The sequence below is a fragment of the Lingula anatina genome, chromosome 3, assembly GCF_051362555.1.
Source record: "Lingula anatina isolate TDL-2025a chromosome 3, LinAna3.0, whole genome shotgun sequence".
Classification (NCBI taxonomy): Eukaryota; Metazoa; Brachiopoda; class Lingulata; order Lingulida; family Lingulidae; genus Lingula; species Lingula anatina.
The window spans coordinates 11179823-11196141 of record NC_141769.1 but is presented as its reverse complement, the minus strand read 5'-3'; the positions used below and the strand labels follow the sequence as shown (position 1 = coordinate 11196141).

At 40.3% G+C, this 16319-nt stretch overlaps 2 protein-coding genes across 2 annotated transcripts in view; both read right to left on the bottom strand.

The window, feature by feature from the left end:
* The window catches only part of LOC106166202 (flavin-containing monooxygenase 5), a 42588-nt gene extending 35422 nt beyond the window's left edge, over nucleotides 1-7166 (bottom strand). The window contains exons 1-3 of the mRNA XM_013544680.2: nucleotides 6746-7166; nucleotides 5872-6273; nucleotides 5377-5473 (exon numbers count right to left, since the gene is read on the bottom strand). Coding sequence (XP_013400134.2) covers nucleotides 5377-5473; nucleotides 5872-6273; nucleotides 6746-6882 — 636 coding nt within the window. The 5' untranslated portion in view covers nucleotides 6883-7166. The remainder of the gene's footprint in view (nucleotides 1-5376; nucleotides 5474-5871; nucleotides 6274-6745) is intronic.
* A 1680-nt stretch (nucleotides 7167-8846) lies between these two features.
* LOC106166227 (flavin-containing monooxygenase 5-like) lies at nucleotides 8847-13845 on the bottom strand. Its single transcript, XM_013544715.2, has 7 exons — nucleotides 13575-13845; nucleotides 12904-13305; nucleotides 12512-12608; nucleotides 11117-11244; nucleotides 10448-10874; nucleotides 10108-10273; nucleotides 8847-9594 (listed from the first exon to the last, which is right to left on the bottom strand). Exons 1-7 carry the CDS (start codon nucleotides 13709-13711, stop codon nucleotides 9296-9298), a joined length of 1656 nt encoding a protein of 551 aa, XP_013400169.1. The 5' UTR covers nucleotides 13712-13845; the 3' UTR covers nucleotides 8847-9295.
* Nucleotides 13846-16319: the final 2474 nt, after the last annotated feature.

The following is a 16319-nucleotide window of genomic DNA, read 5'->3' as shown; positions in this document are numbered from 1 at the left end:
TTCAAAACCATCTGGCTAGTTACGTTCCGAGCAGTCTTATCAATAAAAGCGACCAAACTTGATATTGTTTCGGTAGCTTTCCCGCTTTGACACCACGTCTTACCGCCTGTAAACCGCGTTCAGCAGAAAAAGGAAAGTATCCTCTCGGCGGAATTGTCGCCAAATATGTTGTCTTTGTCAAAATTCACATGGTTGCAATTGCTTGAAAGGAAAACGCACCAGCTTTAACACATTTGAACGTTTTTTAATGATTCCCTCTTTTCAGGGCCTCGCTAAAGCTAAAATCGCTCCCCTGTGCTTTTTAACGTCATACGTGATACCAAACTAAATCTCAGCTCAAAACAAAGTCATAGTAAGAAAGAAAAAAAAGAATCTATCTCGGAACGCTCCGTGTCGGCTTCTCAACCAAAGTCTCGTGTACATCATCTACTTAAACGTTCAATGATAATACGATGTTCGCGGAAAGGCGTTGTGCGTGATGAAACTCATTTTTTACGGCCCAAGGGCTATCGATTGTAATTTCGGACATTTACATGTGCATCCAAACTGGCCCTCTTCATGACAAGGCAGAAAGTTTGCATTTGATATACTGCTTTCTAACGAAGCTGCCTCGGTTCCGTGGTAACTTCGCTGACTGAAACACAGCTAGTTAGACACCTTCCTTGGTTCGAATTCTACAACGGCCAGCACAATCTTTTGTTGCTGGAAATCATTTCTAAAAATTTTCTTTGGTTACTATAAGAGGAAACTCGTATCCACGGAGGGTGGGCGGGTCACTCACGGCGCAATCGGTAGCGTGCAAGGCTGTTAAAAAAAAATCAAACCAATCATCCACCATGGTAACGAGTCACGAGTAGTCACGAGTTCGAATCCCGGATGAGGCGTGTCACCTTCCCCTCGGATACGACCTGGTCACGTGATGGGAAAGGCGCGAATACGAATGCAGGCACTCGTCGGTCCCGGCAAATTACCTTTTGCATAAAAAGCCGGTAAAGTTTCGGATCAGTGATCGATTTTGCAACAACTTTTGCTGGTCGTTATCATAATGTCTGCCTCGTCGATAACACTTTCTTACTCTTCATTTAAAGGTTCTTAAAATGATGCTTAGGCGGGGATGGTCTTTGATCTCTATCCTTTACCAGCTACGCAACAGATCAAACTTGAATTGAGTCAGTATAGCTAACCCGCCATGGTGCCACGCACGTCATACTGCCCTTTCATCTCAGAGTGCTGTCTTCTCGGTGGGATTATCAGCAAAATAATTTATTTTGTTTATTTTTATTTTTTTCGAAAATCACGTCACCGCTTTTGCTTTACCCAATGTTACATTTTGTTGTGTTTTTAAATGTCATCCCTTCCTCTAGGGCCTTGCTTCTCAAGACTGTTCATATTGTCTTACAGTACCCAGGGCAACTCCACAATGGCCATTAGAAATGGCAAAGACAACTCAAATCCAAAACTGACCAACTGTGAACCGCTTTAGCTCTCGTCTTGCTCGATAACTTCACAGGTGAAGTCAGACGTAATCTCACTGTAAACCAAAATGTAAATATAAGCTTCAAAACCATCTGGCTAGTTACGTTCCGGGCAGTCTTATAAATAAAAGTGACCAAACTTGATATCGTTTCGGTAGCTTTCCCGCTTTCACACCACGTCTTACCGCCTGTAAACCGCATTCAGCAGAAAAAGAAAGTATCCTCTCGGCGGAATTGTCGCCAAATATGTTGTCTTTGTCAAAATTCACATGGTTGCAATTGCTTGAAAGGAAAACGCACCAGCTTTAACACATTTGAACGTTTTTTAATGATTCCCTCTTTTCAGGGCCTCGCTAAAGCTAAAATCGCTCCCCTGTGCTTTTTAACGTCATACGTGATACCAAACTAAATCTCAGCTCAAAACAAAGTCATAGTAAGAAAGAAAAAAAAGAATCTATCTCGGAACGCTCCGTGTCGGCTTCTCAACCAAAGTCTCGTGTACATCATCTACTTAAACGTTCAATGATAATACGATGTTCGCGGAAAGGCGTTGTGCGTGATGAAATTCATTTTTTACGGCCCAAGGGCTATCGATTGTAATTTCGGACATTTACATGTGCATCCAAACTGGCCCTCTTCATGACAAGGCAGAAAGTTTGCATTTGATATACTGCTTTCTAACGAAGCTGCCTCGGTTCCGTGGTAACTTCGCTGACTGGAACACAGCTAGTTAGACACCTTCCTGGGTTCGAATTCTACAACGGCCAGCACAATCTTTTGTTGCTGGAAATCATTTCTAAAAATTTTCTTTGGTTACTATAAGAGGAAACTCGTATCCACGGAGGGTGGGCGGGTCACTCACGGCGCAATCGGTAGCGTGCAAGGCTGTTAAAAAAAATCAAACCAATCATCCACCATGGTAACGAGTCACGAGTAGTCACGAGTTCGAATTCCGGATGAGGCATGTCACCTTCCCCTCGGATACGACCTGGTCACGTGATGGGAAAGGCGCGAATACGAATGCAGGCACTCGTCGGTCCCGGCAAATTACCTTTTGCATAAAAAGCCGGTAAAGTTTCGGATCAGTGATCGATTTTGCAACAACTTTTGCTGGTCGTTATCATAATGTCTGCCTCGTCGATAACACTTTCTTACTCTTCATTTAAAGGTTCTTAAAATGATGCTTAGGCGGGGATGGTCTTTGATCTCTATCCTTTACCAGCTACGCAACAGATCAAACTTGAATTGAGTCAGTATAGCTAACCCGCCATGGTGCCACGCACGTCATACTGCCCTTTCATCTCAGAGTGCTGTCTTCTCGGTGGGATTATCAGCAAAATAATTTATTTTGTTTATTTTTATTTTTTTCGAAAATCACGTCACCGCTTTTGCTTTACCCAATGTTACATTTTGTTGTGTTTTTAAATGTCATCCCTTCCTCTAGGGCCTTACTTCTCAAGACTGTTCATATTGTCTTACAGTACCAAGGGCAACTCCACAATGGCCATTAGAAATGGCAAAGACTACTCAAATCCAAAACTGACCAACTGTGAACCGCTTTAGCTCTCGTCTTGCTCGATAACTTCACAGGTGAAGTCAGACGTAATCTCACTGTAAACCAAAATGTAAATATAAGCTTCAAAACCATCTGGCTAGTTACGTTCCGAGCAGTCTTATCAATAAAAGCGACCAAACTTGATATTGTTTCGGTAGCTTTCCCGCTTTGACACCACGTCTTACCGCCTGTAAACCGCGTTCAGCAGAAAAAGAAAGTATCCTCTCGGCGGAATTGTCGCCTAATATGTTGTCTTTGTCAAAATTCACATGGTTGCAATTGCTTGAAAGGAAAACGCACCAGCTTTAACACATTTGAACGTTTTTTAATGATTCCCTCTTTTCAGGGCCTCGCTAAAGCTAAAATCGCTCCCCTGTGCTTTTTAACGTCATACGTGATACCAAACTAAATCTCAGCTCAAAACAAAGTCATAGTAAGAAAGAAAAAAAAAAATCTATCTCGGAACGCTCCGTGTCGGCTTCTCAACCAAAGTCTCGTGTACATCATCTACTTAAACGTTCAATGATAATACGATGTTCGGGGAAAGGCGTTGTGCGTGATGAAATTCATTTTTTACGGCCCAAGGGCTATCGATTGTAATTTCGGACATTTACATGTGCATCCAAACTGGCCCTCTTCATGACAAGGCAGAAAGTTTGCATTTGATTTACAGCTTTCTAACGAAGCTGCCTCGGTTCCGTGGTAACTTTGCTGACTGGGACGCAGCTAGTAAGACACCTTCCCGGGTTCGAGTTCTACAACGTCTAGCACAATCTTTTGTTGCTGGAAATCATTTCTAAAAATTTTCTTTGGTTACTATAAGAGGAAACTCGTATCCACGGAGGGTGGGCGGGTCACTCACCGCGCAATCGGTAGCGTGCAAGGCTGTTAAAAAAATCAAACCAATCATCCACCATGGTAACGAGTCACGAGTAGTCACGAGTTCGAATCCCGGATGAGGCATGTCACCTTTCCCTCGGATACGACCTGGTCACGTGATGGGAAAGGCGCGAATACGAATGCAGGCACTCGTCGGTCCCGGCAAATTACCTTTTGCATAAAAAGCCGGTAAAGTTTCGGATCAGTGATCGATTTTGCAACAACTTTTGCTGGTCGTTATCATAATGTCTGCCTCGTCGATAACACTTTCTTACTCTTCATTTAAAGGTTCTTAAAATGATGCTTAGGCGGGGATGGTCTTTGATCTCTATCCTTTACCAGCTACGCAACAGATCAAACTTGAATTGAGTCAGTATAGCTAATCCGCCATGGTGCCATGCACGTCATACTGCCCTTTCATCTCAGAGTGCTGTCTTCTCGGCAGGATTATCAGCAAAATAATTCATTTTGTTTATTTAACAAGTTTAGTCCAGGCAATCTAAGCCATTTTAGGGCCAAACCTCAAAGTAATTGCAACAGTTTTTATTTTACCACAGTGTTTTCCTTTGAACAACAGAGATACATTAACTGTGTGTGTGTGTGTGTGTGTGTGTGTGTGTGTGTTTCTTGCCCAATAAGTTAACGGAGAGGCAACCTTAGGTTTTTTCTTATCGGGAATATTTTAGATTATAATTTTCCTGAAACACGCATCTAAACCACTAATTTGAAGGGGGATCTACATGTAACTACAGCTTACAAGTAATTACAACCTTATAATCCATTTAATCAATTCGGTTGCTACATAACACTTCTGTTGCCAAAACCTGAGGAGTAACCTGTCCTGATTTGAACGCATCTTTAAAGGCATCAGGCCACGTTCGACTGTCACGTTGCCCCGATATCAGATCAGTACTTGTCTACGCAGCTAATTTATCATAATGAGGTTAGGTAAACACAGAAAGGCTTAAGTAAACTGACACATCAAGGTCATTTTGATCTGACTGAACTATGCGGCATAGACTACCAAATTATTTCATCTGCTTCACCTACATGTACAGGGTGACCCAAAAAAACAGAACTCATAAAATTTTCAGGAGTGGCTGATCAGCAGAAAGTGTGATGATGAGTGGGCACCGCTTCACTTGAACCTCCCCAAATTTTTATCTGTGGGGATATCTCAAAGACAATTTGTACCAGAACAAACCTTGCATGATTGGTGAACTGATGGCAACAATCAGGGAAATTCCAAGGAGGAATGTGTTTGAGAAATTGACAATTATTTTCGCGATTTATGCAAGTGTGCCTCAAATACCATGTAGACCATTTGAAGCATATTTTAAAAATAATATAACTTTTATGCAAATCGACCAAGATAACTGAATCTTTGGAGAATGATCATGCACGTACTGAAGTTTAAATCCAGCAAAGTTATTTGGAGGGGGGGGGGGTTGTCACCCTGTATTTTACCTTTTCTGCCACTTTCCCCAGCTCTGATGCTACATCATTTCCTGAGTTGCCAACACCAACGACTACAGCCCTTTTGTCTTCATAGCCTCGTTGATCTCTGAAGAAAAGTTAATTCTTAAGTTTTACATACAGTATATCTGCAAAATAGACGAGAGACTCCTTGCACTGACAAAGAAGTTAGCTGTGACATGGATAGGAACCAACCATCATTGATATCAATTCACATAAATTTTGACTTGATTTAAACATCTTTCTTTCTTTTTTATTAGTTCTTGTGCTTTTTATTAGTTTACTGTGTAAATTAATCTTTGATATTTTGAATCAAATCTGGGATAGAGTCTGAGAAGATCCCCAATTTGGAATTATACTGAAGAATGAAACGGATGATAACGCTATCATTGCAAGTCATTACCAAAGAAAGATGTACAGTCTAGTCATATTAACGTTTTAAATAATTTTTCATATTCCATCTGTACGACAAAATAACAGTTTTACCTATAGTCATGGGAGTGCAAAATCTTTCCCTGAAACTCTTCGTGCCCGGGGAATTTCGGTTCATTTTTGTTGGCATGATGACCAGTGCAACACAACGCAGCATCAAAGATCTCCGTGTACTCTTTGTCCTCTTTCAGGTTCTTGTACCGGACCTCCCACTGCCCCGTGCTCTCAAAATCCTTGGCGGGAGTAATCTTGATGATCGCGTGGTTAAACTTGATGTATTTTTTCAGACCAAACCTCTCTGCGTATAGCTGGAAGTATTTAAGGACGTAGGTGTTGTGCATGAAGTTGGGATATTCTTTGGGCATGGGGAAGTCGCTCCAGCTCATCATCTCCTTGCTTGTGTTGATGATGGTGGACTTCATGACAGTGGACTCACCATCAAGTTTACCCTCTGGCCTAAAATCCGATAGAGATGGTTTGAATATGTGATATCGCTGTGTGTATGTGTGTGTCTGTGTAGAAGGTATAAGATATTGCTACTTCCAGTTCAATTAAGTCAATATCTATTTACATGCACCCCAGTACTGCAATTATGGATTTGGCATCAATTTTTCACACACAAATATGTAGTATATCTTTCACAAGCCCCTCAGCGGCAGAAATAAAGGACACGAGTCCTGCAAAATGCTGAAATTGCTGCAATTCAGAGTACCTACTCACACATGAAACATCTTTGACTGACTGTCTGTTCCTCTTTCTCTCTCTCAATGTTCAACTCATTCTTGTTTATTTGATTCATTTTGATAATCATCATTGCAACTTAAAATAAAATAATATTTTGACAAGATATATAGCAAAGAATATGTAGGCTACATATGTAAATGGCTTGGTTGTCTTACACTAAAGATAATATACAAAATGTACATACTTATAATACCACAAACCCCCAAGCTGGTCAGCCCTCTCGAAACACACAGGCTCAAGATCCTCGTCCAAACAGCACTTTATTGCTGTCAGTCCACTTGAGCCACCCCCTATAATAGCTACCCGCTTTCTTCCCGACATCTTAAAATGTGTTCAAGGAGTTAGCGAAGTTTGTAGATGTGATGTAAACGCGAACAGTAGAGGCCGATGGTGCTGATTTTTGTCGATGTTCCTTCAGGTGTTAAATACTGGCACCGCAGACACGTGGTGGTGTAGCCTAAGTTCCTGAAGATGTTCGTAGGGTGCAGCGGACACGAGGTGTGGTCAGGTTTGCGTGTGTTGCGAAAGTTTTTTCTCTGGTAGATAAACAGTCTCAGTGATATAAGTGCTCCATTACGCTCTATGACCTTGCACGAGCTGTTATCTTGAAATAAGAGGTCACAGGCGCGACAGGTTCACTGGGGTTTGTCTCCTGTCACAATTTGTCTTTTGTGTTTTTTGCCATACATTGTACCTATTAATAAGATGCTTTTCTTTGTTTTAAAAAAAATCCATTTGTTAAATCTCTTTTCTTATTCAATTATTTATTCGTTTATCGGGTTATTTCTTTTGCGGAGGGGGGCATGATTCTTGTTTCATGCACTTTGTTGAACTAGGTGATAAATACCCTGCAGAACCTTCACCATTGACAGTAAGGTTTGCAATGAGGAAAAGGGTATCATCATTTAAAAAATTAACTTAATTTTGCGTTATAACGACTCTGTTCAAGTACAGCTGCCTAAAATGCTATCTATTTCTTGTTTGATTTACTTGAATTGGCGTTCAATATCACAAAAGAGCCTTGGTTGGTCCAGTGGCCGCCACTTGATTCTTTCAGAAGGTTTCTACCAATAGTGTGACAGCCATGGCTTACTCTAAGAGTAAACTGTCACATCTTACTAGATACTTGCAAGATGAAGTATCCATCTAACTACCAATCAGCCTTAAAATAACTTAAATTGCAGAAGCCATGTGAATGTTTGAGATGACTCCTTATCTTATAGAGGACAAATGTCCTACTTCCACCGAGGTTCAGATACAATGGGCAACTAACACCTTTATTTATCATACGTTTGTCCTGTTTCTTCGATACAAGAAAGGGCATTTTTTAAATTAAATTTTTTATTTTTATTTTTCAATGTCATTTCTTTAATTATTTTATTTTATTCTCTTAATAAAATAATTCTTTTGTTTTTTTTTTTTTTTTTTTTTTTTTTAGGGGGGGGGGGTTGGGGAGGGGGTCCCTGAAGAAGGCAGCAAGCATATTCTAGTAATCTGTCAAACTCGGGATGCTGCCTTCGAGCCTACGGAAAACATTTCATTGGCGATTGGTTAAGAAGCTGCGTCCGGTCTTCCAAGTCTTGATTAAGTCGGCTTACCTGTGATTGTGCAAAGGCTATGGTTCATTACTGGAGGGAAATATTCAGATCCATGGCAATGGAATTAATGAACAAGTCAAATGAAATCTAAATGTAATCGCACAGAATTAGGCCAAATAGTGATTTGGTAAGTGACTTGCAGCGTACAGGTTGCCTACACGTAACAAACGTGAAGCTCAGGGTAAAAACAACTGGCTGTCCTTTTTATCAACGTGCACGCGTGTATAACGTGTTTGTAGTTAACCCGGTGCCAGTGTCCCGGTAGAAAGTCCTCGTATCTGCACGGTCTATGACTCAGCGACATGCTGACATTTATCATAAGCAGAGAGACTTTAATTCCCACATGTGTTTATAAAGGAATTGAACTAAGAGTGGTAAACCCAATGGAGACCCAAAGCAAACAGATTAGAATATTTCGTTGAAAAAAAAAAGTGTAAATTATTCGGCATTTCACAGGCAATGTGGATAGAGTTTGTGCTCTGGGTACAACGTTTTAGGCGAGGAAGCATGGTTTTATAGTAATTTAAACTTTCTCTCAAATGTCGAGGCATTTGTTCATGCTCACGTCCAAGGACGTACTTTGGTAATTAATTTATCTCCCACACAGTGCTGTTACATATGGTGCAATATAAAATGCTTGGGGAAAGGCCCTGTCACCAGTGGCACTCAATAATAACCGATAGCACACACGTGCATAAATAAATGTATTAGGAAAAGTCATACACATTTTCAATATTATGCATCCTAATATACAACTATTATTCTACGTGATATATTGTATAGTAGTAAATGGATAAAAATCAAGCCGTAAGGCTGTTAATGTCATATCATATATGAGTTGTTTATAATGTATTTGTTGTGAAATATGAATCTCATACGAACAGTTGCTATCCTTTTAACGACGTAAAACTTTTTCCTTTTACAAATCCGTCACATGTAGATAACATGTAAAAAAACATGTAACAACAGAATATTAGACCTAGTTTGCAAACGTGCGTCCCAAAATAGTGGCATATGGCAGTGTTTGGTCAATGCTGTTGTAGGTGTAGGCACAAAAAGAGTAGTAAAAAAGTTTCTTTTTTCATTACAACGGTCCTTCTTAATCAGTAATGCATCGTTTTACCGCAATCAATCATTCAGCGGCTAAACATGTTGACTAAGGAGGATAGCCTGTCTGGATAGTACAGCTTTACCATCACCGCACTTATAGCCACCAACAGGACCATCATGGAGAAGAATCGACCAAAACCGGACCTCTTTGAGCACCCGGCAGGTTTTCTGGTCTGCAGCGGTTTCATGACTCTATCCATGGTGGAGAGGATCGCCTCTCTAGCGCCCTTCCACGGCTTGGGACCCATCAGGCGGTACTGATAGGGCACACACGGACCTGTGAGAACTGCCCAAGCCAGGACGGGGTCGGTTAAGAACAGTTTCACTGAAATAGAAAACAGCACGTCGATTACTCACTTTTTTACTGCAGTCCTGTAACATATAATATAAGAGGGTATTGTGGGGACCATATTGGAATGGTAAATACAGATAAAATTAAAAGTTTTACTGCCAACTGCTGTATCATATGTACAGAAGACCTCCGCCAAGACCTTGTGATTGCATAGATAACACGCAACAGTCACATAGCCGACTATTACAATAATGGATGAAAACCCCTACTGCGGTTTTCAGTTTCATGCAATTCAGACATTCATACAATCAAATGCGAATGGTAGTTTTACTAAATTTCAGCAAAATGTTGATTATATGAAATAAAGGTAAATCGAACATTTTGCAAAGGTTATGTAACTCACACATTACCCTTTCAGGCCTACGGAGGACGCAAGGTACTCGTACATGTAGGATTATGTTTCCATACTAAAAGACGAGAGAGACAATGACACGCATACAGGCACACATTAAAAATAAAAATGAATAAAAAATAACGCCGACTCACGTAAGTTTGGTTTGCAACCAACGTGTCTAGCGAGTTCGTCCATGTAGGGAATCCAGTCCACCTGGATAGTGTGACGTTGGGTCTGGACGTAACGTTGCGCCATGGCGTCACGCTTCCTTTGCATATCTGCCAACATGGCGTCCTTACTGGGGAGTTTGCACAGTCCCTGGTTAGTAAAAATAGATGCAGATCGACCATAATATCTAAGTGATGTTTTAAGGGGCTATTAGCTTCGTTCGCATTAACAAATTATTATTTTGAATCAAACATGTTGATAAACGGCTGAGAAATGATATCAGAAGATCGAACACTTTAATAATAACATTCACATGATCAGTACCTTAAACATCCGTGTCGCCCAACGGCACTGAAGTTCTGCACATGGAAAAATGGCACCGAGCGGCTGGATGCATCCAATAAAAGCGATGGTGGGATGGGTAGTGGTCAACGGCCAGATGTACTCGTACAAATTAATGACGTTTTTCTCAATTTTGATGACGGATTCATCGACATAAGGAAAACCATAGTTGTAGCCCGTTGCAAGAACCACGAGGTCGATGTCGTCCTCCACCGTCCCATCGTCGAATTTGACGCCGGTTTTAGTAAAACCTGCGATGTTCGGTTTCATGACGACCTTTCCACATAGGATGCGAACCGGGAGCGTGTCGTTTGCCGTCAGATGCTGGCTGAAGACGCGGTGTTTCGGCTTCAGGCCGAATAGCTCGTGATTAAAGCGTTTGTTGATGTCGTTTTCCACCATGGTGCATCTGTTTTGAAAAACAAAGAATGTGCTTTAATTATAGAATTCTACATTTTTAAACAAATTTTGAAAAATTGTTTCTAGATCTGAAAAATTTCACTGTCATTATCCGTGTAAAATAGTTCGGCAAAACTGAATGCCAACTTCGTTAAAAACCAGTTTAAGTCCCTGAAAAAACAAAACCAAAAAGCCCCTATTATTAATTATGTGAACTGTAAAACGTATCAGACTTCTACATCTAAAACTGACCTCCAACTGAACGGGAGCCAGCTCTCTAGCCAGCTGGTCAGGCGGCGAGTTTGTACGATGTCCCAGGGGAGGCCATCTTTGTCTGCAAGGTTCATCACCCACATCCCGCGCCGAGTCGAGAAAAATACCTGGAATCATAGTGAAGAACATGATCTATTATAGAGGTGTGTGTGTGTGTTACTAATTGTCTTGCTACCTTAACAACATAAGTTGATGACAGCAGATACGCACGTTGGAGGTAAAAGTTACGTCACGTAAAGTTTAATTCATCAGCCCTGTTACCAATATAAAAATTAAATAATAGTTCGTCTAAAAATGTTATAGATTCACAATTGTACCTTAGTGGTGCATCGGTACACACTAAAATACTTAAATAGTAATAACTCCGAGTTTAGATGACATTTGGTTGATGAAAGCATTATTGTAACTTTATAATAAAGATGTGGAAGGCCTAAGAATTAAATGTCTACCTCTAACAAAGATTTATTGCAGACCTACTAATTGCAAGACCTCGTAAGTTCAACAAAGTAAGCGATGGCTCAAGGTACAAGGGGTAAATTGCATTGGACCGGGAGACTGCAATATGAGGCACGTTTGGTAGTTACTGGTAAATCAGAACTTTTTTCACCCTTCAGTCACAGCTCTGATTTCCTTTGTTAGCATAGTCTTTGCATTTACCATAGTTGAACCTTTAGACGCTCTTTTGAATGTTTGGAGTTACTAAAAGTTACTGTTTGGCATTTTCAGCATAGTTTAGGTCCCCTACTGGATTATAAGTGCACCATCAAATGGTTTTTTGCCCACGTCTCGGTAGTATAGGGGCCTACTCTCTGTGACCTTGAGGGGTAAAGAATGCAAGCCAGACTATTTTCTTGACGGCAATGTAAACTGATCTGAAACCTGTTCTTTTTCAACTCTGTTCATACACTGGTATTAATTCTGCCAATAATTTTCAGTACAGGTTTCTATTAAATATATATTAAAATTGTTAATTGCACCTTGGCCACTAGAATTACTGTACTGTGTCACATATTGTATACTGCTATGCTGCCAACTATGATGTTTCTTGTGTTTCCGATCTACCAAACTTAGGCCTCATTCACAATGAAACTATCATTCTACATAGGCCGCTCGATCCAATTCCGCAGGGACTCTCGCTGAATGCAATCAGATTAACTGTCGCTGAGTAGAAAACATAAAAAGCTGGTTCTTGTACGAGTATGTTGTTTGCAATCAGAGAGTTCCCGCGGAGTTGAATATGCGAAGAATGGTAACCATTATTATATTACAGATGCCCATTTTTCTTGAAAATACATGCATCAGTGTGAATTTACAAATGAACGAGGAGAGCCAATATTCGGCTCTCCTCGCAACATATCGCAATTCAAAGAATACCTTGTCTGCGACTTTTCCCAATTCAGATGCTACGTCATTACCAGAGTTTCCAACACCCACGACGACAACTCGCTTGCCTTCATAGCCTCTCTCGTCACTGCACAAGTAAAAAAATGTATTTGTGTTAGAAAGAGACAGAGACAGAGAGACAGCAGGTAAACAAGAGAGTAGAGATATTATGATCATAATGAAAAATGAATACATGCATGTATTAAAATTATCCACAATTTCAATCCACTGGACGAATTCACATTTTATGATAAAATATTCCAGTGATTATGCAATTTTCTATCAAGGTATTAATCTTCTAATATAAAAACATATACATCCATATAACAGTTGAGAAAGTGGAACTGATATTTAGAGAAGCGGTAGCACAGCCTTCACATTACCTGTAATCGTGAGAGTGGACAATTTTCCCCTGAAATTTTTCCTGGCCGGGGAACTTTGGCTGGTTTTTGGTTGTATGGTGGCCAGTACAGCAGAACACTGCATCAAAGATCTCTGTATACTCTTGATCCTTCTCTAGATCCTTGTACTGGACCTCCCACTGCCCGCTGGTCTGGAAGTCCCTGGCCGGTTTTATCTTTATGATTGCGTGGCGAAACTTAATATACTTCAGCAAGCCGAACGTCTCGGCGTACATTCGAAAGTACTTGAGGACGTAGGTGTTGTGCATGAAGTTTGGGTAGTCATCAGGGACGGGGAAGTCACTCCAACACATCATTTCCTTGCTGGTGTCGATAACGGTGGACCGCATGACTGTCCCCTCCCCATCCTGCTTGCCCCCAGGTCTGTAATATAAATAAGGGGCGAATAGATTAAAAAGAGAGATTTTATTCTTAAACTTATATTTTGGTGAAAGCATATTGCAAAGGGAATCCATTCGAGCGAGCGGTCTTTCATGTCCGCATATCTGTTTTCTAATTTATTTTTGCTTAATTTTCTGCTGATATATCTTAATTTTGTGAAATTAAGTTTTTGCCTTGATGTTTTTTTATTTAATCTTAAAATATGTTTTGTTAATTTCATATTAACAGTTGAGAAAAGTAAGTTAATGTACCTGAAAAGCCATAAGCCTCCCAGCTGGTCAGATCTCTCGAAACACACTGGATCCAAATCTTCGTCTAAACAGCATTTTATTGCGGTCAGTCCGCAGCCCCCACCGCCCACAACAGCTATTCTTTTTCTGCCAGGCATCTTTGGAAAGAAACACGAATAATTTCAGTGTATCGGCAGCTACGTTGCTATGGCAAGCTCACCGTCTCGGTACAACCTCGGAAATGCAGCATTTGCGCAGGGTAACTTAACCCGGCAGTTTTCTGCGATAAATAGGTCATCGGTTCTCTTGTTTAAACACGAGGGTGTGCAATCTGTTGTACCTCTTCTCGTCTTATCAGCGCTTGAAAATGAAAAATATAATAAAAAGTTTATATACTGTTCTGATGCCCCGTGAACAAGACAACTAGACACTTAAGGCACCGTATTCCTTTTTGTGTACATGAACGGACCCAATTCTAGCAAAGAATTATATGATAGTTCTTCCAACAACAGTGAAAGATCACTCCAAGTTTTCTATAAAACCTCTTAAAAGAGTGGTTTGGGTGCAGGATACCCGGTTGGATTTGGAGGAAACGGGGATAAAAAGGCACAGATTATTTTTGGGAATTTTCGTGATACAAGAGAGAGGGTGATCAGAGTTCTTTTACATGTAGCATGACATAGTTTATACAACGTAAGAGACACAAACTGACTGAGCACTGGCATGTATAAGACTACATTGGTTCCACCGCTTATATTCATGCCACACACCAATAAAGCACAAATGAAGACAGGGAGCAACCCATGGTTTGGTGCTTCACACAGAAAGGAAAGATCGATCAAAACTCAGCAAACCCAGCATTGCCTTATGATTGCATGGTAGTTTACTACTGTTTTTGTTTTAGCGTCTTAGGTGAAAAATACCGCTAGATATATGTAGGTATATTGTCACAGTTCCTGACCTCGATAAACTAAAGCGCTTGATAAAACCTGTTAATTCTCTATATATCAGACACCTCTTTTATTTGTGCGAGGTCATATGCATCCAATAAGAGAGAGTCATATAATCAAAAAGCTACAGTGTACATGTACATTTACTGTGCCAATAGTTTCAAGTTATCGGGGAAGGGGGGGGGGGTCACAATTAGAGACCAAATGTTGATTCTCTGTCTCTCTGTCTCCCTTCTCTCCCTCGTTTCCCCAACATGCACGCGGTTGGTAAATATAACTTCTTCAACTGATCAGACTTGCCGGTTGTTGTCATGTTACTTGAACATTTTATCACAACCAAATAATGCGATAGGGTAAAGCTCTTCCACCATCTTACTAATTCTCACGTACATGTAAGTCATGTTCCTAGGTTGAACTATAGGTCATACGTAGAATATACAAACAGCAGCCCTAGAATCACCTTTCCTATTTTTTTCCCCATTGATTCTAACAAAGAACAATTCTTTAGTTGTTATGATTAAAATTTCCAACCAGTGAAATTTCTGAGAAATATACAGCACTTGGTTCTACATGTTTAATAATACTATCTTTTCTAACTTTTGTTATCTTGAGACAAACGATTCTATTTTTTTTCCTATTCAAATTTATGATTTTAATTCGTAATAAAGGAAATACATGTTATGTATATAAGCAACGTAGTTTTGACGTTATCTCTGAGCAGTATTAGTAAATACAGTAATTGCAATGTTTTATTGTATTTTCTCTGACGATATCTTTATTCTTCTTTTGATACAAAACACTCTTCAGAAGGCTCACCCAATGCAATGAAGGGCCATATTTCTAACAGGAGCCATCTGGCGTCGCATAATGAACTTAAAAGTCGTTCAGATAGCAGAAATGAACGTGCTCTCTCTCTCTCTCTCTCTCTCTCTCTGCTGGACTGTTTAAGTTAAAGCAGAGAATTGGTTGAAAATAGAGGTCTAGATTTAGCTAATATCTAGACCCCAGTGGCAACAGCTGAGATCGGACACGGGCCGAGCGAAGACCCTTGCAGCTTACGTCGTGCGTCCAGCATCTCCTTATTGCGCACGACGCAGGCATACCTGAGCGCCTCGCAGCGGACTGTGGCTGAGGACGGCTGAAGACACCGTGTGAACGCAGGGCGCAACCTCGTTATATACTTTACTGTATAAGGCTGGCAGTTAGGCTGGGATAAAACATTTAATAAAAAAAAAAGTTTGACGTACGTTTAAGACAAAATCTGCCGCTTCAATCTATCAATCAAAACTACACACGCACAATATGTGAATAACTGTTTTTATGTCATTTACTTTTTTATTTGACCAATTTTCTGAAACTTTTTATCAGCAAAAAAATTAAAATCGCCCATATTTGACTAAATAAGGCAATTAGAAAGGTTAGGTCGTGTAATCTAGGGTCATCTGAAGGACATGAAACAACACGTGAGTCTTAAAGCATATGTATGATAAAAGCTTACGTCACAATGTGTAAAGAGAAACGGAGGCAATCCCCGTTCAATGAGGGTCTTAGGATGTAATTTTCATTTTCGAAGACGAAAGCTACCAAGGGAAAATCCAGGTACCCCACGCATACAGCGTCATACCCATGGAAATGTATACGAATATATCATTGTATATAGAGGATACCCCAGCTTTATACGCATGCATCTGGAGTATTATCTATGTACTGTGATGTACGGCATACTGGTACACGTATGTAGGCATTATAAGATATTAAATTAGGATACTGGTACACGTATGTAGGCATTATAAGATATTAAATTAGGATACTGGTA